The sequence below is a fragment of the Tamandua tetradactyla genome, chromosome 6 (assembly GCF_023851605.1).
Source record: "Tamandua tetradactyla isolate mTamTet1 chromosome 6, mTamTet1.pri, whole genome shotgun sequence".
NCBI lineage: Eukaryota > Metazoa > Chordata > Mammalia > Pilosa > Myrmecophagidae > Tamandua > Tamandua tetradactyla.
The window spans coordinates 144,062,098-144,087,974 of NC_135332.1; the positions used below are offsets into that span (position 1 = coordinate 144,062,098).

The 25,877-nt window shown below is 37.1% G+C and overlaps 2 protein-coding genes across 7 annotated transcripts in view; one reads left to right on the plus strand and one right to left on the minus strand.

Moving 5' to 3' along the window:
- Positions 1 to 3,524, plus strand: part of VPS13B (vacuolar protein sorting 13 homolog B) — a 1,000,970-nt gene extending 997,446 nt beyond the window's left edge. For 5 of the 6 annotated variants that reach the window (XM_077167321.1, XM_077167322.1, XM_077167317.1 and 2 more), the window contains exon 62: positions 1,145 to 3,523. In XM_077167321.1, coding sequence (XP_077023436.1) covers positions 1,145 to 1,393 — 249 coding nt within the window. In that variant the 3' untranslated portion in view covers positions 1,394 to 3,523. Of the gene's footprint in view, positions 1 to 1,144 lie in introns of all 6 variants that reach the window. The other variant, XM_077167323.1, reaches the window with a different exon arrangement.
- Positions 3,514 to 25,877, minus strand: COX6C (cytochrome c oxidase subunit 6C). Its single transcript, XM_077167331.1, has 4 exons — positions 25,747 to 25,877; positions 24,577 to 24,703; positions 20,966 to 21,094; positions 3,514 to 3,634 (listed from the first exon to the last, which is right to left on the minus strand). The coding sequence occupies exons 2-3, from the start codon at positions 24,688 to 24,690 to the stop codon at positions 20,981 to 20,983; spliced, it is 228 nt and encodes a 75-aa protein (XP_077023446.1). The 5' UTR covers positions 24,691 to 24,703; positions 25,747 to 25,877; the 3' UTR covers positions 3,514 to 3,634; positions 20,966 to 20,980.

Sequence of the window (25,877 nt, forward strand, 5' to 3'; positions counted from 1 at the left end):
CTTTCATCTGTCGATGAATCTTTAGGGGCAATTATTTTCTTTCCCAAGTTTAAAATATGAGACCTGAACTCTAATGGATGTCCCACTTATTTCTATGGCAGTCTCCTTCACTATCTCTTATCATCTCTCTGGCTACAGCTTTTCTGGGCTTATATGGAACTAACAGGTACATTACTACTTTTGAGAACTAAAAAGCCCCCATTAAAATTTTTATAGTTCTTAGAGTGGTCTTGCTAACATTCGGTAGGTAAAAACACTGAATTCAGTTCACTACCCCAGATTCTTACAGACCGGTGGCCTATACTGGAAATTCTCACTCCACTTGATAGATACACATTGCAGAATTTCAGGGTGGGAAAAATTTATAGCTCCAACCGCCTTTGATGTGTGCTTTCTCAGAAAATCTCACTTAAGAACTTAGGTAGTATATCTCAGTTCTCCTTTTTGAGTTCCACTGAAGATGAGCCAGACTTTTATGAACCATAAATGTACTTCACATCCTCCCTTTTCCATAAAAATTTCCCCTTGCTCTGCCCAGTTTTTCTGTTTTCTCTGGCTTTAAATCCTAGTATTTATAAAAACAGAAAATGTTACAGTTCAAAATGTATTTATTTCTTTAACATCCTACCCAAAGCCACTGGTTTGAAAGTTTCTCTTTTCCACTTTTTTCTGTCAGACTGAAGAGGTTCTATCTGAAGAGGTTTTGGGGAAGGCAGGCTCACAAAGCTTTTATTTCAGGGTGCTGATTAGATTTAAGCAAAGGAAAGCCATTTTTGTCACTTGTTCCTGGGTTGGTAATAGAGAGCTATGACAGATGTATTATAGTCAATGAGGAAAATGTTACCAAATCAACTTCAATGAAACATGGGAATTTTTATTATAACACCAAATACTTATTTAAAGGAAGTTGGCCTATATTCTCATGCAGAGCTTTTATTTTTACTGTTAAAAACTGCAATGTTTATCACTGCCATTTCTCAGGGGAGAACAAAAGATGGAAGCACTGTTTTGGATAAAATGCCTTATTAGATGATCTAAAAGACAATATACATAAGCATCAGGGCAAAGAAGAAGGAATAATTTTCTTATACAAGTCTCATTCAGAAGGTCTGGCAAGTAACAAATCTTTATTTTTGGATTCCAGGTGGATGTAGTCCGAGAGAGATTGTCAGAGCAACAGTACAACAGACTGGTGGACTACATCACAAAGACATCATGTCACTTGGCTCCAGGAGGCTCTTCTGTGCAAACACCATGCCCTGTGGTGGCTGCAGAGCCTGTCCCCTCCACAGTTAGAACATACCATTATTTGGTTGATCCACATTTTGCTCAAGTCTTCATTAGTAAATTTAACATGGTGAAAAATAAAGCCCTGAGGAAAGGGTTCCCTTGAGTTCCCCTCTGAGGTGTTGATTCTTGCTTGTGCATTTACTTTTAAAAAAAAAAACCTAGCTAGTTCTAACATGGATACAAGGGTCAGCATTTCTCTACAATTACAGGCATAGTCATTTTGCAGCCTGTTATAAAATTAACTTGGATTTTTCCCCTTCTCTTCCAACAAAACAAAAAAGATACTTTAAAAGAGTAAAAAAAAAAAAAAAAAAATGTTCCTTTCCCCTTTGGCAGCAATGATTAGCAGAATCCTATATGTTGTATTCTTATCCCATACACAAAATGTATTCTTTTTGCTCTGTAATGCTGTTTGTTTAAATTTCCACCATAATTAAGATCTGTTAACACTCTGCTCTAAAGCAAATTAGAATGGAGTGCTAGAGTTCAAACTTCATTCCTACTTGCATCTGTTTTTGAGCATACCATCTCTGCCTTGTTTGCAAGCGTTTGGATTCTTTATTAAGAAGTAATAAATTAAATTTTAGGACAGTGTTTTGTTACTTAAATGCTGATAGTACTCTTAGTGAAAGATGCTGCATGTGTGCTTGCTCTACTTTAACGTATACCCTTTACTGAAATTTACAAAACATTCTGATGACGACTGTACAGGTGCATTTTGGTACTGCTTTTGTTTTACTAGGCAAGCTTAGCGTAAATCTTATTTATGCATCTACCAATGAAAACAGATCCAAAGTGAGTTTTAGTTCCATGAGCTCCCCTGAGGAATGAGTTTAGCAGGAGGATTCATAATGCCTTATGGCACTCAAGAAGTCTAGTACCCTGCCATTAGCCCTAACAATGACACCAGTCTAGATAATTGATTTCGCTGAGTTGACCTGATATAAAGCCTGAAGACATTCCCAATATCTGCTACTCACATGGGATTTTCTTATGGCTAGAATTTATCCCTTCAGGGAAAAAACAGCCCACAGCAGACAGAATTATTTTCTGTGTAAGAATTGGTTTTGTTCAAATCCCAGGTCACTATCACCACACATCATCTTAAGTATTCAGCAAATGTTTCATAGTCCAATTAATTTAATTAGCACACTTTGCTGATTACATCCAAACCTAGGCCTGAAAGTTAACTATTACTGTGAGAAGCTCAGAAAATGTAATTTAAAATGCTCACTGTTCTTTAACATCAGTCTCACTTGTTATTGGGCATAAGACACATACGTTTCTGGAGAACAAGAATGTTAACGGACAATTCAGGCTGAATACGAAAAATGGTTCCTCCGTTAGTCTGTTGTATAATATGCATTTAGGAAAATGACAGTTTTGTCAACCTCAAGAGTAACTATTTTTAAGAATGTAAATATATATTCTTGTATTGTACAGTAATTTTGCACACTGCTTCCAAGAATTGTTATACAAAATCATTTAAAATAAAAGGCATCCCTACCTTCTTGACCACATAGTAAATGTCTGTTGCTAGCAGGGGTTTTTTGCAATAATGCAAAGTATTCACTGATACCTGCATTTAATACTGATCATGCAATTTTTGTCATCTTAATAAAGCAACAGTTACTGACTAAACTAGCTTTGGCTAAAATTCTTTAGGATCACTCTTTGATAACAATACAAATGAATGATAAAGGCAGGAAAGGTTAAGACTTCCGCAGTAAAAAGTCATCCCTCTCTGTAAATCACTAGCAGACATTAATGAATTCAAGCAGACATTACTGAATTCAAGTTTGCTGGATTAGATATATAGTCCAAATTTCATATACATATTGTTAGCTCTTTAACAAAGTAGAACCTTAAATGATAGACACCATTACCTGTTGGTAGCAGGGCTACCAAATAGTGGCAATGAAGTTCAAAGACAAATTTTACTGGAAAAACCGTCTCTGTCCCTACTTCTAACAACTTTGAAACCACGGTATGGTAGTTATGTAAGTACACAGAGACCTCTTAAATCCATGGCTTAGAACTAAGTAATAGCACTTAGCAGTACCTAGGTAACAAATATGTACTGAAACAATGAAAATTTTTAAAACTCACTAAAATCAAATTATCATCAGAGGGTTCATAAGCAGTTAAAATCCCAAGCAATCCTTATGCTTTTAAGTGCCCTTGATCATCAATAAAAATAACTGAACAACTTACTGTCCATAGTATTTGTTAATTATTTATTTATTAAGAGAAATTATTCCGTAGCCCACATATTCAAGTTTCAAAATTCAGGAGCACAGACAGATTAGTGACAAACATCCCAGGAAATCAATCCAAAGAAATTCTGTGGAAAGAAACACAATAGCTAAGTTAATGACAAACATTCTCTCATACCTTTACCACTCTTAAGATCACCTGAGATCATTTTTCCTATTTGTGGGACTCCACACTTCAATCACTTACTTTAGCCTCAGAAGAGGGCTCCAGATTCAATCTCCAAGCTAACTCTCTGATACTCCTCACCAGCCTCTTTTCCATCTTGGGCACACCCTAACTTAACTCGTTTCCTGCTTTATTTAACATCTCTCAGGCCCACCCCCCCTCCACTACCTCTCATACCCCCACACTTTTCTTAATAACTGATCAAAAAAAAAGCTCATATGTCCCAAATGATATTAATTTTCCTTTCTCCAAATTTGTTTTCTTTTTTTTAATTGTTTTCGAACAAAATCAAATTCTTATGCATAGGCTGCAATCAAGATGACAGAGTGAGACAGAAGTTTGAACAACCAGCAAGAACTGGCAGAAACATCTTTTTCAGAGCTCAGGAAAAAAAGTTAAAAGTTTACAGAGTAACTACCAAATAAAAGCACTTTTAAAAAGGTAGGAAAAACCTCAATGGTGCCCTTGGTAGGCCCTCCTCCATCCCTACACCTGCTCAGAGTAGAGCCAACCCACAATACTAAGGTGGATGGCTCCCTGGTAATCGGTTCTGGAGGGAGTAGAGTACCCTCGTGCACATACTGGATGCACGTATGTCTGTGCTAATTTGTCTGGTGGAGGCCTGATGGAATGAACCAGGACACTGACTGCCCAAAACCTGCTCTACATGTAGAGGCACAGCTAACAGAGCTCTCCTACAGAACACTATAGGAAAGGGATCAAGTCGCAGCTGCCTGGGATAAAGGACTGCTACCTGCAGGATATCAAGTTTTGGCACCTGGGACCATGAGGAAGCCCAATTTCTTGGGGGAAAAGAAGACATCTGGATCTGGGGAAGCAGAGGAATTCATAGGGCCACCCATGCATGCCCAGGACGAGCTGCACACACAGAAAAGACTCCCTATGCTTTTTGCCTTGGGCTATTCTCTAAACACATTGTATAGATAAGTTCCGAAAGGAACAAAGGACAATCTGCAAAGACTGGGAAAGGTATTGTCTTTCTTCTTTTTTTTTTTTTTTCCCTTTTTGTAAGCTCCTGGCATTCAAGAAAATCTATCATAACTAGCTGGATACACACTTAAGAACAGACACCTCAGTGTCTAAATTCGAGAGATGATAGATTAAAATATCAAAATGCCCAGGCTGCAACAAAAGACTAAAAACAAAGAAACAAGAAATGGTGGCCATGCAAAAGAGCAGGTAAAAGCATCAGAAACCATGAAAGAGGAGGACCAAACTTGGAACATACCAAAGATGAAATGATACATGAAAACAAACACCAATAAAAAGATAAAAATTAAGAAAAGGAACGAAATAGAGCTGAAGACCACAGTAACAGAAATTTTTAAAAGTCCCTAGAGGAACTGAAGCTGGCAGAAGCAAAAAAAAAAAAAAAAAAAATTGAACTTAAAAAAGATAAAACAACTGAAAGCATTCAGTCTAAGAAGCAGAAAAAAAAAGAATATAAAAAGTGAACAGAGCCTAAGAGATATATCATCAAATGTACCAATATGTGAATTGAGCAAACCCCAGAAGGGGGAGAGGGCAAGGGAGAAAGGGAGAGAGGCAGAGAGAATAATAAAAGAGGAATGAAGTTCTGACACATGCAACAACATGGATGAAACTTGAAGACACTGTATTGAGTGAAATAAGGCAGACAGGGACAAATATTGTATGATCTCACTGATATGAATTAAAATAATCAAGCTCATAGTGTCAGAATCTAGAATATGGAATAGGAAATGGGAAGTTAAGGCTTAAAATGTACAAGGTTACTATTTGGAACAACGGGAATGTCTTGGTAATGGATGGTGGTGATGACAGCACAACTGTGAATGTAATTAACAACACTCAAAAATATATATTGGATATGATTGAAAAAATGTTAGGCTGTATATATGGTACTAGAATAAAGAAATTTTTAAAAAAATCCATGGAACTGAACAATATAAAATGAACCCTACATTAAACCACAGACTATAGTTAATAGTACAATTATAAAAATATGCTTTTATCAATGACAACTAATGTATCATACTAACACAAGGTGTTAATAATAGGGTGGTATATGGGAATCCTGGTTTATATGCATGATTGCTCTATGAACCCACAGCATCTCTAATTTAAAAGAAAAGAATAAAAACACCCTCACCAATGTTCACAGCAACATTCACAATAGCCAAAAGGTAGGATCAACTTAAGTGTCTATCTACAGATAAATGGTGAAACAAAATGTGGTCCATTCATACTATGGAATATTATTCAGTCATAAAAAGGAAGGAAGTGCTGGCACATATTACAAAATGAAGAACCTCAAAAACATAATGTTCAGTAAAAGATGCCAGACACAAAAGGAAAAATTATTACATTACTCCATTTATGCAAACTACCCAGAATAAGCAATCTCACAGAAACAGAAAGTGGATTATATGGGGCCTGGGAAGGGAGAGAATGGGAGTTATTGCTTAACAGAATTTCTGTCTATAGTGATGAAAAAGTTTTGGTGACAGACTGGGGTGGGGGAGGATGGGGAGGGTGGTAGCATAGCATTTTGAATGAATTAACACTACTGAATTGTACACTTGAAAGTGCTTAAAAAGTGAAATTCTGAGTTTATATAAGTTATTATATTAAAAAGTGAAGAAATAAAAATTGAGGGAAAGGTTAAGACATACACAGATAAATAGAAGCTGAGGGAGTTCTTCACTACTAGACAAGTCCTGGAAGAAATGCTAAAGAGAATTCTTAAAGTACAAAGCAAAGGACTCTAGAAAATCAACTGAAGCAGCAAGAAAAAATAAAGATCCCTGGTAAAGACAACCACACTGGTAATTATAAATGCCAATCTATTGTAAGTATGTAATTTGTGACAAGAACTACATATCGTGGGGGCACAAAGGGATATAGGAACATAGTGTATGCTATTGAAGTTGAGTTGGTAGCAAACCAAATGAGGCTGCTGTAGATTTAGGATGTTAAATTTAAGCCTCTTAGTAACTACAAAGAAAAAACTGGAAAAATATGCACAAAAGGACATGAGAAGGGATTCTAAAGAGCTGATTACAAAAAAAAACACTAAATTTTAAAAATTAGATAGCAATGGAAGCATTGAGGATCAAAAAGTTTTAAGTATAACAAAAACCAAAGGATAAAATAACAAAGTCCTGCATTATCAGTAGTTATTTATATTTATATAAATATAAAATTAAATCGGGTAAGCTTTCCAGCAAACAGGCAAAATGGACAAAATAGTAGGACTCAACTATACGCTGTTTACAAGATACAACTATATGCTGTTTATAAGATACCTTAAATTCAGATACAAGTATGATGAAAGTGAATGGATGGAAAAAAGTATTCCACACAAACAATCAAAAGAGAACAATTTGGCTATACTAATACTAATATCACACAAAATAGATTTTAAGACAAAAACTGTTCAAAAGGTACAGAGAAGTTTTCTTTATATTGACTATGTATAAAATGTAAGAATAATAAACATCTATGGACCTAACAGGCACAAAATATATGAAGTAAACAATGACAAATTTGAAACAGATGATTCACATTAATAGTGGAAGACTTCAAGACACCACATGGATAGAAGATCAGTAAGAGAGAACTTGAACAATACTATAAGCCAACTAGATCAACACAGATCACTTCAACCACAGCAGAGAACACATTCCTCTCCAGTTCACACAGATCAATCATTCTCTAGGCAGATTACATTCATATATTAGGCTACCAAACAGAACTCAACTTTTAAATGTTTATGTTAAAAAAGAAAATCTCAGATCAGTGAACCTATATACATACATAGAAGACATAAAAAAGGAAGAGCAAACCAAGCAGAAGGAAGAAAATAACAAAAACTGGAGTGGAGATAAATGAAATAGAGACTAGAAAAACAGAACCAACAAAACCAAAAGTTCTTTGAGAAGATTAATAAACTTGATAAACCTTAAGCTAGACTGACAAAGAAAAAAAGGACACATAAAAATCACAAATGAAAGGGGGGACATTAATAATACCAATGTTACAGAAATAAAAAGGCTTGTAAAGAGGATATTAGCAACAAGTGTAAGCCAACAAATTAGACAACCTAGAACAAATAGACAAATTTCTAGCAACACAAAAAGTACCTAAAATGACTCAAGAAGCAATAGGTCTCAACAGATCAATAACAGAAAGGCTGAATCAAAATCTCTTTGTTAATCAAAACCTCCTAACAAAGAAAAGCCCAGAATCAGATGGCTTCACTGGTGAATTTTACCAACGTTCAAAGAAGAAATACCAATACTTTCGAAACTCTTTCATAAAACTAAGAGGGTAGAGTTCCTAATTCATTTTAGGAGGCCAGCATCACCTTAACAACAAAACCAGAAAGAAAATTACAAACCACTATCCCCTATAAATATAGATGCATAAATCCTCAACAACATACAAGAAAACTGAACCTAACAGTACATCAAAAGGGTTGGACACCATGATCAAGTGGGATCTATCCCAGGAATGATTTTCTTCGGTTGAAACACTCTTGCAATTGATGGAATATATCACATTAATAGAATGAAAGAAAAAAATCAACTACTCTGAAACTCTAGAGGCTAGTGGCACACTGTGGACATCCAATTCTTTGGAGTAGAAGAAAGAAGGTGGTAAACTGCAATAAATATGGGTGAATTTCAGCCTTTCTGCAGCAGCTACCATCCCTCTCCCCAAGCTTCGTGGCAGTCAGCAGTGGGAACTGGAGCTCCTGATGCAGCTTGCTCATGTCAGGGTGGGACATATAGACCTAATTCAGGAGTGTGTGGTCTGATCTCTATCTTTGATCAGTTACCTCAGATAGCTAGGGGAGGCTTTGAAGGTGGCCACTGTTCTAAACCTCCCTCAGGTAAAGGCAGAAGAATCTTGAAGACAATACCCTTCTTCAAAACTGGGGAACACAGTTTTAAAGGCTGCATTAACCCAGCAAGTACAGAATCAAGATAATAAAGCTTCAAAAGTCATAGAATCCCCTGAAACCCTTGATGGCCCACCCCCCCACTCCCACACAACACAGGGGTTAGCCACCTTGTGTTCCCACTGAAGGTCCCTGGCCTTGCCCTGCCTCAGAAGTAGCATAGTGACCCCAGTCTGCATAACAGAGTGCATGTATGTCAGTGCCAATCTATTGGGTGAAAGTGTGAGAATGAGCCAGGGAATGTGTCACAGATTAGCCTTCCCAAAGTTTGTCCCAAAGACAGGAAAGCAGTCTGCAGATAGCTGGGACAGTATGAAAAACAATTACATTGAAGTAGCCTGCAGCAAAGAACTTCCAGCACTAAATCAGTGAAGAGAGCATCCAGGAAGGGGAGGAGGTCTATGTCAAAGGAAGCAGAAGAGGGCGGGCCGCGGTGGCTCAGCGGGCAAAGTGCTTGCCTGCTATGCCGGAGGACCTCGGTTCGATTCCCGGCCCCAGCCCATGTAACGAAAACGGAGAAACAAAATACAATAAAAAACAAGAAAATGTTTAAAAGATGTTTCCCTTTCTTCCTCTCTTCCTTCCTTCTATCCTTCCTTCCTTCTCTCTGTCTTTCCTTTAAAAAAAAAAAAAAAAAAAAAAAAAAAAAGGAAGCAGAAGAGGTATATTCACTGGAACTCTATAAAGGAGGAATTGCTAAGGCTGCTAAAATGGATAAGCCCAGGAAAAGAAGCATGCTCCAGCTCCAGGGAGGATGAGATAAGACAGAGAGGATCCTGCAAATCTCATTTGCTTCAGGCTGATCTTGATAAGAGAGCTAAACTCTGGAAGAGGTCACCAGGCAAAATTGGGCCAATGTGCAAAGACAGTGAAAGGTGCTTTTAGCCTAGGTTGGTTTATGTGACTAGCTCGTGGTATCCAAGTCAATCTCTGTCATATCACAAGCTGGAAACAAAGTTAAGGGATAGGTAACTCAGGGGCTAAACCTCAGAGTTAACACTTTAAAATATTAAAATGAACAGTGTACAACTAAGAAACAGGAAAAGGATGGCACATCCAAAAGAACAAGATAAAAATCCAGAGACCATCAATGAAGACCAGACTTTGGACTTATAGGACAGGGACTTTAAATGGGAATCTCCGCAGAGAAATACTGGAATTGTAGAAAACAATAAATGAAATGAAAAATTTCCTAGATGGTTTCAATAGCAAATTAAAGGTGGCAGAAGAAAGAATCAATGATCTCCAAGATAAGACAACTGAAAAGATTCAAGCTGAGGGACAAAAAATTACAAAAAAATAAAATAAAAAACAAACAGAGCCAACAAGACTTGTGGGGCACCATCAAGCGCACCAATATACACATTATGGGAGTCCCAAGAGGAGAAGAGAAAAAGGGACAGAAATAACACTCAAAGAAATAACAACAAAAAACTTCCTAAATTTAATGAAAGACATGAAAATTCACGTACAAGAATCCCAACCAACTCCCAACAGGATGAGACTCAAAGAAAACCACACCAAGACACAGAGTCATCAAGCTGTACAAAGTCAAAGACAAGGAGAGAGTTGAAAGCTGCAAGAGAAAAGCAGTGACTTATATACAAGAGAATCCCAATAATATTAAGTGAAGATTTCTCATCAGAAACCACAGAGGCAAGAAGGCAGAGCTATAAATAAAGCATTGAGAGACAACAACTGCCAAGCAAGAATTTTACATCTGTATGACTTTCTTTAAAAAGTGGCAGAGAGAGGTTTCCAGGTAAGGTGAAGTAGGCAGCATCAAAACTCAGTTCATACTCCACAGCAGCTAGTAAACAGCCAAGAACGGTCGGAAACAACTATTCAGGGTTCCAGACACCAGAACACTGTACACCATTCAGGGACGAGCAGAAGGAAGAAACTGTTAAACTGTGGTGAAGAGCTGTGAGTAAAACCCTCCACACTGCGGAGACTGGTGCCATCCCAGCTCACACAGCAGGTGCCCCAGGATCCAGTCCCTGATTGAAAATAAAAGTCCATTTCTCCAAGAACAGGGGGTGGAGATAAGACCACAGCTGAGCATCAACTGCGGCTTTTGATTAGCGAATTCAGTCGCTGGGTCCCAGTCCTGTGCTAGAGGTTTCAACCTGCCCCAGGACAAAAGAAAATGGCAGCCTCTGTTTCAATCCCATCCCCAAAAGGAGCAGAGTCAGCTGAGACTTAAAGGAACCGCTAACCTTAGGACTGTGGGGAACAGATGCCTAAAGCTGGCCATCTGCTGAACAGATCAGGAAAGTATAGATTCAGGAAGTCATCAAAGAAAACTCTGGCATCCTTCCAGGGCTCCTCCCCAGGGCACTTTGGAATGGATCTATATACAGCACCTTTCACTATTTTGCAGATGACATGACCTAAACAGAAAAAGTCCCCCAAAAAATCTACAACAAAGCTATCAGAGATAAGTGTCAGGGTACAAGATCAACACACAAAAATCAGCAGTATTTCTAATCACTAATAATGAGCAATCAGTGGAGAAAATCAAGGGAAAAAATCCATTTACAAAAGGAATTAAACAAATCAAATATCTAGGAATAAATTTAACCTAGGATATAAAGGACCGGCACACAGAAAACTACAAAACACTGCCAAAAGAAATAAAAAACCTAAATGAATGGAAGGACATTCTGTGTTCATGGACTGGAAGACTACACATACCTCATTACTAGATCAATTCTAATCAAATTGATTTATAAGTTCAATACAATCCCAATCAAAATTCTGACTGCATACCTTTGCAGAAATGGAAAAGTCAATTATCAAATTTATTTGGAAGGGTCAGGAGCCCTGAACAGTCAAAAACATCTTTAAAAAGAAGAAAGCAGTGGAAAAAGTCTCACTTCCAAACCTTAAAGCATTTAGAAAGCTACAGCACTCAAAACAGCATAGTACTGGCATAAAGATAGATATACTAACCAATGGAATTGAACTGAGAGTTCAAAATCTAAGGTCAAATTTTTTTTCTTTCTATTTAAATGACTTTTAACTAAGAAAAAAATATAAAAAAAAAAACTTCAAAGACACAGAAACACAAAAAAGAACATACCTACCGACTAGATTCAGCAACTGTTACCATTTTTGCTTTACTTCAACTAATCTCCCTTTATACTTATTGCTAAACAAGAAAGTTTATGGAAATAGTTCAGCATGAATCTCAAAAAAAAAGTCACCAACACAACCAAAATATCATCTAACAAAATTAAGTTTCCTAATATTATCTAATACCCAGTTCATATTCAGATTTCCCGAATTATCCTCAAAATGTCCTTTATAGCAGTTTTTTCAAACCAGCATTGAATGAAGGGCTGTGCATTTCATTTGGTTATTACATCTATTAAGTTCTCCCAAATCTGGAGCTGCCCACCCCCTCCCCTTTTTATTTTTCATGATGCTGACTAACGTTAAAGAGGCACTGCTTTGTACAATGCCCCACGTTCCGGATTTATCCAACTGTTTTCCGGTGATGTCATTAACTTGTTCCTCTATTTCCTATATTTCCCTTAAACTTGGAGTTAGGTCTAATAGTCTGATTGTAAGGAGGTGAACATTTGTAGCAGGAATATTTCATTACTGGTGCTATGTGTACTTTCTATTATATCACATCAGGAGGCAAATAATGTCTGACTGTCCCACTATCAATGATGATATGTTTGATTACTAGGTTAAGGTGGTCACAGCCAACTCTCTGCATCTGTAAGCCAAGTTTTCCCTTTATGATTCCCATGGTCTGTGGAGGAGTGCCCTGGCTCTATGCAGATGTCCACTTCCCCATCATTCTTTCATTTAATAGCTTTAGCACCCACTGAGTAGCCTTGCCAGAAACAATTATTTCATTAAGGGCTGCAAAAGTATTTCCTAATTGCATCATTCCTTCCATATTTATTAGTTGGCATTCTTCCATGAACTCGCTCATCAAGAAGGATGGTTTAGTTTCTCTGAAGTACAATTCCCATTGAAAATTCAGGACTCACACTTAGTCCTTTCTCTTTAATTAAGAAGTCATCTCCAATGGTAGCAAATGAGGGTTTTTTGTTTTGTATTTTGCTTTCTCTGTTTTGAGTCTCATTATCAACACATGGACTATATAATACAATGTGGTATTATATAATATAGATATAATATATAAAAAAGTGGTTATTTCAACTTTTTTTCCAAAACAAAAATCAAATTTATTCAGCATATATTATATTAAGAAATCCTATAAATCGGGATCACCACAATTTTAGACACTCCATTGTGAAGTGTATGTCAATAGCTACACCTGGAGGATGAACTAGTCTTTGTATCTTGTTTTTTTAATTGTTTTTTTTTAAAGCAGTTTTATTCACACACCACAGAATCCTTCAATACATATAATCAATGTTTAGAGTTCTGCTCTCATCCCACAATCAATTTTAGAACATTTTCACTGCTCCAAAAAGTAAAGCTCCATACCCCTTATACCTCCCTATTATCAACACTTAGCACTGGTCTGATACCTTTGTTACAACTGATGGAACAATATTATAATAGCACTGTTAACTACAGTCCATAGTTTGCATTAGCTGCATTTTTTCCCCATGTTACCCTATTATTAACACCTTGTAATAATGACATACATTTGTTCTAATTCAAGGAAGAACCTTCTTATATTTATATTAACTACCTTCATCGTCCACAACTGGGTTCACTATGTTATACAGTTCCTTGTTTCATCCTCTAACTTTCCTTCTAGTGATGTACATGACCCTAAACTTCCCCTTTCAACCATAATCACACACAATTCAGCTCTGTTAATTACACACACGATCATGTGCTACCATCACCTCTATCCATTTCCAAACATTTACAATCAACCTTATTAAAATTTCTGCACAAATTAAGCAATAGCTCCCTGTTCTCAACTCTCATTTTATCTTCTAGTAACCTATATTCTAGACATAAACTCCATCAGTCAACTGATTTTTGACCAGGCTGTAAGTCCACTCAGAACAATCTTTCAACAAATGGTGCTGGGAAACTAGATATCAATATCCCTAAGAATGAAAATAGACCCCTATCTTATACCTTATACAGAAATTAACTCAAAATGGATCAAGACCTAAATATAAAAGTCAGAGCCATAAAACTAGCAGAAAATGTAGGGAAGCATCTTCAAGGTCTTGCGGAAGGCAATGGTTTCTTAGACTTTACACCCAAAGTACAAGCAATGAAAGAAAAAACAGATAAATGGAACCCCTTCAAAATTAAATACTTTTGTGTGTCAAAGGATTTGTCAAGAATGTGAAAAGGCACCCTACACTATGTGAGAAAATATTTGGAAACCACATATCTGATAAGGATTTAATATCCAGAAAATATAAAGAAATCCTACATCTTGGCAATAAAAAGACAAATACCCCAATTAAAAAATGGGCAAAAGACTTGAACAGACGTCTTTCTAAAGAGGAAATACAAATGGCTAAATGCACACAAAAAGATGCTCAACATCACTATCTATTAGGGAAATGCAAACCAAAACCACAATGAAGTGTCATTTCACACCTACTAGAATGGCCACTATAAAATAACAGAAAACTGCCAAGTGTTGGAAAGGAAGTGGAGAAACAGAAACACCCACTGCTGGTAGGAATGTAAAATGGAACAGTCTCTGTGGAACACAGTTTGGCAGTTCCTCAGGGAAGCTAAGAATGGAGGTATATAACCAGAATATCTGAAAGCAGCAATACAAACTGATGTTTGCACACAATGTTCACAGCAGCATTATTCATAATTGCCAAAAATAGAAGTGTCCATCAATAGATGAATGGATCAACAAAATGTGGTATCCACATACAATGGAATATTAATCAGCTGTAAAAAGGAATGAAGTCCTGATAGATGTGACAATACAGATGAACTTGGAGGACACTGAATGAAATAAGGCAGACAAAAAAGGCCAAGTATTGTATGATCACATTAGTATGATCTAATTATAATAAGCGAGTTAATATCTAGAATACAGGTTACCAGAAGACAGAATGAGAATAGAGATTGGAGAAAATAGCACTTAATCTGGGCAGAATTTTTTAATAAGGTTGGTTGTAAATGTGTGGAAATGGATAGAGGTGATAACATTTCATGTGTGTAAATAACAGTGCTGATTTGGGTGTGACTGCAGTTGAAAGGGGGAGTTTAGGGTTGTTTATATCACGAGGAGGAAAGCTAGAGGATGAAACAAGGGACTGTATAACATAGTGCACCCTGTTGTGAAAGATGAATGAGCTTAATAGTACAAATACAAGAATGTTCTTCCATGAATTAGAACAAATGTATGTAACAACTATTAGGTGTTAATAATAGGGTAATATATAGAAAAACATTCACCTAATGTAAACTATAGTCTACATTTACCATTAATATCTTAATGTTCTTTCATCACTTATAACAAAGTCACTACACCAAGACTAAGTGTCACTAAGGGGGAGTATTAGCTAGGGTTCTCTAGAGAAACAGAACCAGCAGGAGATATCTATAAATATAAAATTTATAAACGTGTCTCACGCAACTGTGGGGATGTAAGAGTCCAAGATCTGTATGGAAAAATTGGAAACTGACAGCTCCAATGAAGGTTCTCAATGAACTCTCAGGAGAGGCTGGCTGGGCAACTGTGGGGATGTAAGAGTCCAAGATCTATAGAGCAGGCCACAAGCTGGCAGCTCCAATGAAGGCCCTCAACAAACTCTCAGGAGAGGCTGGCTGGCTGAAGCAGGAAGAGTCATTGTTGTTTCTGATTCCTCCTTAAAAGCCTCTGGTGATTAGATGAGCATCACTCATTGCAGAGAACATTCCCCTTAGCTGATTGCAAATGTAATCAACTGCAGATGCAGCAAATGCGGTCATGATTTAAGTCCATGAAATGTCCTCACAGCAACAGACGACCAGCACCTGCCTGTCCAGACAACCAGGCACCACCACCTGGCCAAGCTGATACATGAACCTGACCACCATAGGCATCACAAGGGTATAAAAGGTATGTGGCTTTTCTTTTGGAGCTATGAAGATGTTCTAAAATTAATTGTGACAATCTAAGTACACCTCTGTGATTATACTGCAAGTCACTGGTAGTATACTTTGGGTGGATGGTGTGTGAATAAAACTATGCTAAAAAAATAAATGAGGATACATAGCATCAAAAAAACCACAGTGAAGATGTGATACATTCTACAGCATGGGAGAACTTTGAAAATATAATGTTGTATGAAATAAGTCAGACACAAAGGAACATATATCATGACTCCATTTATATGAACTAGGTAGAACACATAAATGCAAAGAAAGAGAAAGTAGGTAAGTTACCAGGGCAGGGAATGAGGAGTTAAGGCTTGTTGGCTGCAGGGTTTCTTCTAGGAATGATGGGAAAGTTGTGGTAATGGATGGTGACGGTGGTACAACACTGTGAATTTGATTAATCCCACTGAACAATATGCCTGGGAGTGGTTGAAATGGGAAAGTTTATGTTGTATATATTATTTCCAAAATTAAAAAGAGAGAACTAGAGACAATGACAATGAAGCATAATACATGATCCTGGACCGAATCTAATAATGGAGAAGAAAAGGACATCAGTGGAACATATGAAAAAATTGGAATATATTGAAACATAGACCATAGGCTTTATATCAATGTTAAAGTTCTTGAACTTGACAACTGTACTTAAAGTGATTACATAAGTAAATAAGTAAAGTGATCACATAAAGTGATTTACATAAGGAAATGTAAATATATTAGGTGTTCAAGAAGCAGGGTATATACAATCTATCCTTAAATGTTTAGAAGATGGATGGATAGATGGATGAATAGACAGGGGTAGGTATACTGGAAGTCTCTGTATGGGTTATATATTATTTTAGCAACTATCTTGTAAGCTTGAAGTTATTTCAAAATAAAAAGTTTAAGGAAAAATATTTTTATGAGCAAAAAAATAAAATATAATAAATATAATAAAAATTTGCCCTTTAACACTTTCTTAGAATTGCATACCCACTGTAGGAAATTTGAAAATCACAAAGTTACAAGGAATGTTATGATTTCAAATATAACCATTAAAATATTTCTTGGGTTTCCTTTAGTCTTTTTCCTGTGTAATTATTTCTATATTACACAGATAACCCTTTATATAAAACGCTTTTAATTTTTTATGATATGATTTTTAATGTCACTTTGTGAATATCATTTCTAATGGACATAGCTGCCCACAGTAAGAAAACATTTTTTTTTTTATCAATTTTCCAACCACTGGAAATAAAATTGTTCCTATTTTTTCTACTATTATAAACAATACTGCAGGCACTTAGAGCATGCATCTATCTGCATTTCGGATATTTCCTCAAATCATCTGTGGTCAAAATTACTCTCAAATCCTTTAGAAAACTGTTCTAAGTCCAGTGTAGAGTGCAACAGGTCTTTGCTTGCCCAACCCTACCCTGCCCCTCCCTGCCCCCCCACAAGCTGGGAAAGATACTTAAATTATTTTAAGTGTACTTGAAAAGCTCATACAACTAGAGGTACTCAGGAACAGTCTGCGTGAAAAAATAACAGATTTACTCAAATAGCATCACTGCCAGGACAAAAACCCTACTAGAGGGGAGGGCAGAATAATTTTTTTTTTAAAGAAGTAGAAGGTAGGACTGAGTTCTTGATTTGGGGGGTGTAACACAAAGGGAGACTAGACTGTGAGTTTCAGAAATGAAAGAGAACAAAGCTAAAAGGCTGAAATAGTGACTAAGTCCATGACTTTGGCCTCATTAAAAGGGATCATTACTGAGATAGTAAGTAAATTGTTTTTCTTTCCACCCTATTCAAATCACAAAAGATGTGCACTATAATTTCCAATAAAATTAGAACTATATACTTCAGTTTGCTATGTATGCTAATAATTAATTTGGCTTCTTTTTGGTCAAAAGACATTCCTATCACTGGACTCCAATTTTCTTTCTTTTCTCATGTTTAAGACTGTACTTTAACTTTGCCCATCAAATCTCTTATATTTTTTACCCTCCTCCCACCATTGATGGGGTATTATCTCTACATTACATATTTCTTTGGTTAAAAAGACTAGATGACTAGATCAGTGCCTAGAATCAAGGAAAGTTATAGGCCAGTTAATCCAAAGACAGGATTTGGTCAAGGAAGCCAAACTAAAGACATATAGCAGACAGTAATAGAAACCAAAAATACTAACAGTTTGTTTTGGTTTTGTTCAATTTTGGAACAGACTGTATTTTCTATTTGTACCATCTGCTTTTCAAATACTCCCACACCTACTATGTTGGTAAATCTAACTAGTACCATCTTTGCCACATCCTATATGGTAATCTTTGAGCATGGGCCATTACAGCTCAAATTAGCACTGAGCACAAGCAGTGATTTACCACTTTCCTACAGAAATAAAACTTTCATCCCTCCAAAAACAAATTATCCAACTAGGTTTAAAAGTTACCTGACCCTTCAACTACTTATGGCCAAATGAGGCCAGCTTTACAACCAAAATCAAAAATTAAAAAAACTTCTTGGCTATCTGCTAGCAGGTGAGAAAACCACTGAACTATTTGTTAGCCTCAGATGATTTGGATCAGCAGTCTCTGTCTGGAGATAGCACCTAATCGTTAACAAAAGAACTCCAGAAAATTTCTGTTCTTTTATAGCATAATATATCTGTTTCTAATTTCTTCCCAGCTTGTATATGTCTCTTATGCATTATGCAAATTAGTACTAGTTTTGCTGCCTGCTAAGGGTAAAATCCAAAATCTTATACCTCTATTTAAATATTATTTTCATTTAACTCCATAATCTTATTAATTCCGCAAAGTATTTGGGGGATATGGTATATACGAAAGACATTGTATGGTATCATTTGCCACATCTAATATCCATGGTTAATTAAAGTTCAAGAGCAAAGGGAATTTTGGTTCTTCCTTAAGTGAGCAAAAGGCAAAACTGAATTAAGAATTTTGTCTGTAACATAAAATAATGGGATCAGTTGATTTGGTGAAATGAGTGAGTATCAAAGATCAAAATCTCCTTATTCTATAGCAAGTGGTCGAGAGGCACAGATTGGCTGCTATCAAAAATCACATTCGTATTTATTTCTGACCAGAGTCACAACCTGTTTACTTGATACTCATCCACATCCTTGGATGTTCTATATACACAGGCTGGCCTGGGTCATTTGAAGTGGCCACAAAGCCCCTTTAATATATATAAAAAAATAAAATGGAATCAAGAGTTCTTTATAAAACACCTTCTTCTCCTAGTTAAGAATTTCCTGTTTACTCAACCTGACAGGGATTTGTGAAGCCATTCCTTTGAAACTCTCATGGTAAACAACTACTCTAGAAATTAACTTTGTTACATAAGGTCTACGCTAACTAGTTCGCAATGCTATGATGAAGTTCTGATAGGCAGAAAATCATACTGGGTCATCATGGTCCCTCATAATTTGTTCATTATCATTCCATAGAGAGCAACAGAGTCCCTGAGAAGCCATATGAGATCTGGGATTTCACATGGGTCTTGTCCTATATTGAGGATCCAATATACAATGCAGTGCTCTTATTTAAACACTATCCATAGTTGGGAGTAATTTGCTAATGGGCTTGCCAGTCTATTCATGAGAGAATTATAGAGAAAAAGACAACATCATTATAAAAATAGTTTTACTCTGTGGACTCTGAAAGGTCTTGGGGTACCCAGCTGTCCCAAGACCACCCTTTTAAGAACCATTGTTCTATCTCTATCATCTAATAGTTTCTTCTAGATTTTTTTCCAGTTGCTTCTTCTTAGTTTGTTTAGCAGATTCTTTTTCCTCAGCCTTCTTTTTGTTCTCTCTCTCTATATATATATATGTATATATAATTAGAGAAGCTGTGCGTTTACAGAACAATCATGCACAAAACATAGGGTTCCCATATACTACCCTATTAATAAGACCTGGCACTGGTACAGTTCATTTGTTATAACTAAAGTTGAACTTTAATCCATGGTTCAACTTGGCTTTCACTGTGTTGTGCACTTCCACGGATTAAAAAAAAATTTTTATCCTAGTAACATACAACCTAAAATTTCCCTTTTTAATCATATTCAAATATATAATTCAGTGGTGTTAATTACATTCACAATGTTGTGCTATCATCACTGTATTACCAAAACTTTTCCACTGTCCCAAAGTGAAACTGTACATTTTAAGCCGTAACTTCTTATTCCCTATCCCTGTCCACTGGTAACCTATATTCTAGATTCTGACACCATGAATTTGCTTATTCTAATTATTTCATATCAGTGAGATCATAAAACATTCATCCTTTGGAGTCTAGTTATTTCACTCAACACGATCTCAAGGTTCAACCATGTTTTCACACGTATCAAAACTTCATTCCTTTTTACAACTGAATAATATTCCATTCTGTATATATACCACACTTCGTTCGTCCCCTCATTGGTTGATAAACACAGGCTGCTTCTGTCTTTTGGAATGCCACTTATTTGTGAATAATCCCACTATGAACATTTGTGTGCAAATATCTGCTCCAATCCATTTTCATTGCTTTTGAGTATATAACTAGAAGTAGAACTGCTGGGTTGTACGATAATTCTATATTTAACTTTCTGAGGAACTGCTAAACTGTCTTCCATTGCAGTGATACCCTTTTACTTTCCCAGTAGCAATGAATGAGTATTCCTATTTCTCCATACCCTATCCAACACTTGTAATTTTCCACTTTTTTAATAGTGGCCATTCTACTGGCTGTGAGGGTAGTTCATTTTGGTTTTCAGAATAACTACTTATTTTATTCTCTTGCTTTTTTGTTTAACTTGATAAAGTTAAATACATGCATGATAAGATTCCATATTATGAATAGTCTCATAAGGTCTGTGAAACATCCTTCCAAATCAATAATTAAATGGATTACTTTTATTAGCACTCCAGTCAATTATTTTCTAAACATAGAACCTTATTTTACACTGTCCATGAGGTATAGAGACCTTGTGGATATAACAAGACCAAACCTGAATCTACAGGAAGACAGGAATTTACTTAAGGACATCCACCTAAACAAACTATAAAAGCTGTCACAAAAAATACTGTTTTACTTTAAAAAGTCATTTCTAAAAGTGTAGTTTTCCTAATGCCAATCCCAGCAATTAATAATAACATAACTTGAGAAGTTATTTTGAATACATAAAAGTAGCTCAAAATAACCATATTACCTTTACATTCCAAAATTACTTTGCACTCTGAAAGATACCAGCCTTCCTCATCTCTTCAAAATCTTTCATGGAATCATAGTTTCTGTAGAAATCTGCATATGCCTTCTTTCTTGGTTCAGCCACAGCAAACTAAAAAGTAACATCATGCTTTAATTTTTTTAGATTAGAAATTGAATATCTAAAGACTAAGTAATATCACAATATATTTGCAATCACCTTTAATTTGAATACTATTATTTCCTAAGACAAGGGATGCAGGTGACAGATGTAAAGAAAGAACAACAAGTAGCCCTAGGGAAACTGTGCAGCAGGAGGGACCTGCCCTCCTTGCCCAGGGACAGATTATTTTACCAGGCCGTGGGGGGACGGGAGGTCCAGAATGGACAGACTGGTAAGAGCAAGAGGATAAAACAAAAAGCTGTAAGATGTTAGGGAGATAGCCTTCTCTCCAGCAAAATATCAGCACAGCTGAAACATGCTAAAATATTCTGATTCAATTTAAGCCACAATATGAACCTCAAAGTAGTCTAAGTTGGACACTATAACCATCTGCCCATGAAAAGCACTGGAAATTTTCTATCTAGAAGAATAGCACCGGATGATTTATGTTCCAAAATCATTTAAGCCCTATGAGTAGCCATGACTGACCTGTTTTACAAATGAGGAAATAGACTCAAAGTCTGGGTGACTTAATTAAGGCCTAGGAATAATTCCTACCTGGGACGTGGCTCAACCAGGACTGTCATATAAGTTTTTACCCTCCACAAAACACTGCCTAGTAGATTTCAATATGGATTTATAATCTAAATTCAAATCTTATCCTGAATATAAACACCACTGCCAAACCACATAAGGGAAAGTGCTACAGAAATACACAAAGCCATGCTACTTGACGGAGTGATAAAATAAGACCCCTTTACTTATCCATAGTTGAACTTCATTTTCTATTTGAATAACCAGCTTCTTCCATTAACAAAGAAGCAGTAGCCTCAGCTCCACCCACTAAATTGAATGAAATCTGCTGGGGCCCACTGCTATACAAGGTAACTGTTAGCATTCTGTTAGAACAAGGAAATATCGTTTTCATTTTAAAAACACAGAATACAAATCACAGAGAAATACAACAACAGACTCAAGTCAGTGACCCCAAGAAATGAAAGTGAAATGATTCTATAACCCCACATAAATTATCATGTTGGCTGTTCCATTTTAAATCAAGGGGATAAAAAGCATAGAAATGATCAGTTTAGGGCCACTACATTATGGGTAACTTGAAAGCCAAAAATAATTTACACTGAGGCCTTTTACGGACAAGCCAATACCTCAAGATTTAAAACAAGCTTAATTTACTTAATAGTAATTAGTGAACCTAGGGGAAAATTTCATATTCAGAATACATACTATTCACTTGCCTCTGAAGATATAATCCATATTCATTAATTGAGGCTTACAGCCAATTAACTTAACCAGAAATTATTTACTTATGGCTACATCCTATAAAGAATACAAAAGTTGATTGAAACTGTGAAAACTGGCCAAAACTAGAAGTCAGGTCTTCAAAAGCATTCAACACTAAGTAGGGTAAATTAAAGAGATGAGCATCTATTAAGAATAAGGTGAGTCTGGCCTTATTCTTTAATAAGAATCTGTGTTCTTCAGTGATTTGGGAACTTTCCTTCCAATTAAACACAAACAGCTAACACATACACTCATATCATCTATCAAGAATTTTTTAACTTCCCAACACAATATAGGTGTGGTATGGTCCCAGCTCTTAACTGAATAGAAGGGACAAACCCTAAAGCAAGTATTATTTAAAATACAATGTGTTCAGTGCTGTTAAACAGCCTGGTTCAAAGTGCTTGAGAACCCAAAAGAATGCAGTAAAACTGCAGAGGAATAGGCTACAATTCCATAAAGAAAACGTTTGAGACCTTGAAGGATGAACAGGAATTTGCCAGGTGAAAGATATTCTTGATAGAGCACTAGACTAAAAGCAGAATTGGGTAACACAAAGTAGTCTGAACAGCTGGAGAGTGGGGTGTATTAGGATGAAAAGACAGAGAAGGCAAATCAGAAAGGGTCTTAGAAACAAAACTAAGTTTGAACATTAGCCTACAGATGAGTGTTTTTCAAATCACCCACAATTTTAGGAGGCTGCAGCCAGCAATAAAAAAAAAAAAAAAAAAGAATACAAAATGTTAAGAGTGCGTGCACGGTGGTTCAGTGGTAGAATGTTAGCCTACCAGGCCAGAGACCCGGGTTCAGTTACCGGTCCATGTACCTGCACCCCCCCTACTCCCTTTCCCACCCTACCACCCCCCAAAAAAGAATGCACTGCTACCAAACTATTTAAGTTATGTGTGCGTATGTATGTGTATTTACAAACTTGACACATAAGTACAGTGTATGTTAACTGAGTCACAATGTAAAAATTTGTTTTTTTACTTAAGGTCAAAAGTTTGAAAGCCACTACACAGACCAGTTACCATAATAGATTATTCACTGGCTACCAGCTAGAAGCAATTAGGATCCATACAGGAAGTCATAAAGGCCTAAACTTGGACAGCGCAATGAGGACAGAGTCAGAAATGAATTCCCCATCCTATTTCTGCCTCTTCACCTCCACTTCCTTTACTCATCAAATATTTATTTTGTGCCACATGCCAAGCTGCAGGACCTAAAGAATTGACACCAAGCAAAAGATTTACTCTTTGTGCCTATCTCTTCAAAGAGTCCCAAAGCACAGGTCAACTTTGGTGCTCTTGGTAGGTTGTTTCCCCTCCTCTTTGCTCTCCAAGGTCTCCCTAACTTTCAGAGCTCAACTCCCACCTCCTCTATCAGAGCTATGACCCACACTGATCCTTCTTCTGCCAGACAATATCCTTTCCCAAAATTAGTTTTTTATTTTGCAGTATCCTCCATTTTCACCTCCCCACCTTTAAAGACAGAGATTTTGTCATATACCTTTTCTATCCTCCAAAGCACCTAGAACTCTAGAGTACCTAATACTGTACTGAGTTTTAGACACTGCCTCTCATTCAACAGATGCTTTTAAGCACCTATTTGTACATCAGAGGCCTGAGTTAGACAATAGGGTGCAACAGTGAAAAAGAAAAGAAACCACACCTGCCCTACGGATGCTCAGAGTCTAATAAAGACTAGAGATACTAAATCAGAAGTATAAAGAATCACAAAAGCAAAATTCTGTATTCTCTTGTGGGACACTATGATGACATGGTCCTAAATATATTACATGTGTTATTATAAACATTTTTACAAGATCTACAAATATATGATTAAAGAGGGGACATAACATCAAAATCCATAGAACGCACATTAAAAAATGCAATTCCATAAGAATTCTTCAAGGTGTCAAACAGAACTACTGTCTTCCCCACTCCTCTACTTACTTAGATTCATCTAAAGATGATGAACTGTCTGAGGAGTATGAGGTACATTTCTGTCACAGTTAGTTGAAGGGAGGGAGCACATTTAACAGAAAAGAGTCTTCAAAGACTCTTAACTACTTATAAAACTAACATAGTTTAAAATTAAAAGCACCTATATTTTATGATCTTAAGAGCAAAGTAATAAACAAACATACACACCTTATAGAGAGTTGCAACTCCCAGGGCCACAACAAATGCTCCAACAATATGAAATCGCAGACGTCTCGCCAAAAGACCTCGCATCTGAGGTTTCGCCAAAGCACTGGAAGGCATGGTGGTTATTCTCCTTGACAGGTAAAATAATAACAATAAAAGAAAACCATTAGAACCAGAGAATAAGATATCTAAGGAAATACGCTAAGGCATTTTAGTACCTAAAGAGGCAGAGGCCCAACAGTGGGCTGACTCCTCCCACAAAGCCTAAAGTGTTTGACGGCTTAGCTTGCTTCATCTTTTCACGCTCATATGCTGCACGATTTACGCTGTATCGGAGATAACTCGGGTACAGCAAGCACTAGTATGCAGTAAGCAAAAATTACAAACAAAAATTTCTCCCAACTACAGGAAAAATCAGCGGTGGCTCTAGATGGGTAATTTTAAGCGCAAACGCATTTATTTATAGCACTTACTCTTCTAAAAACCTATTATCAACCCTTTAACCTTCAAGACAGTCCTATGATGTAGTTACTTTTATTATCCCCATTTCATTAACTGGAAAACTGGGGCACATAGAGGTTACCTAACTTTCCCAAGGTCACAGAGCAAACGCCTAGAACTGTGATGAGAACGCAGGCGTCCGCCTGGAGAGCCCTAGTCTGTAAGCACCACGCCGCACGGCTTCCACCGAAGGCTGACGGCCACTCCCTGCAGACCTTAGGTGGGAAGGCCGAGGGCTTGTGGAGGGAGGCTGCGGGAACCCCGCAGTCCCCTCTTCCGACAGGCCCTCCGCCAGCTTCCGACGCCTAGTGACAAATGCTACCACCCAGCGAACACCGCGCGCCGAGGTTTCTGGATGCTTCATCTACATTGTTCCTTACACCTTACGATTCGCGGAGGTAGAAACCACCATCACACCCTTTTCACACATAAAAACACTAGAATCGGACAAAAGTCAAGTGACCTAACCAAGGTCACAAAGACTTGAGAAGACGCGGCCAAGACCGGCTGCCTTCCTGAGCCCCAAGGCGAAGACGCGCGGGGTCGGCGCAAGGAAAAGGTTCGGAGCAGCCAAAAAAAAAACGCAGAAATGCAGAGTCACAACTCAACTCCAAGACAGGCAAAGGACCCGCGGCGGAGGCGGCACTTGCGGAAAAAGCGACCCAGACTCACCTTGCAAGAACGTCCTTCCAAGGGATGGAGAAATGGACGGCGCACCAGAAGCGCGCAGGCGCAGGAAAGAAAGGGAGCGGCGAGTACTCGATGACGGTGGCCTACAGAGCTCAAAAGTCGTCGAATGCGCT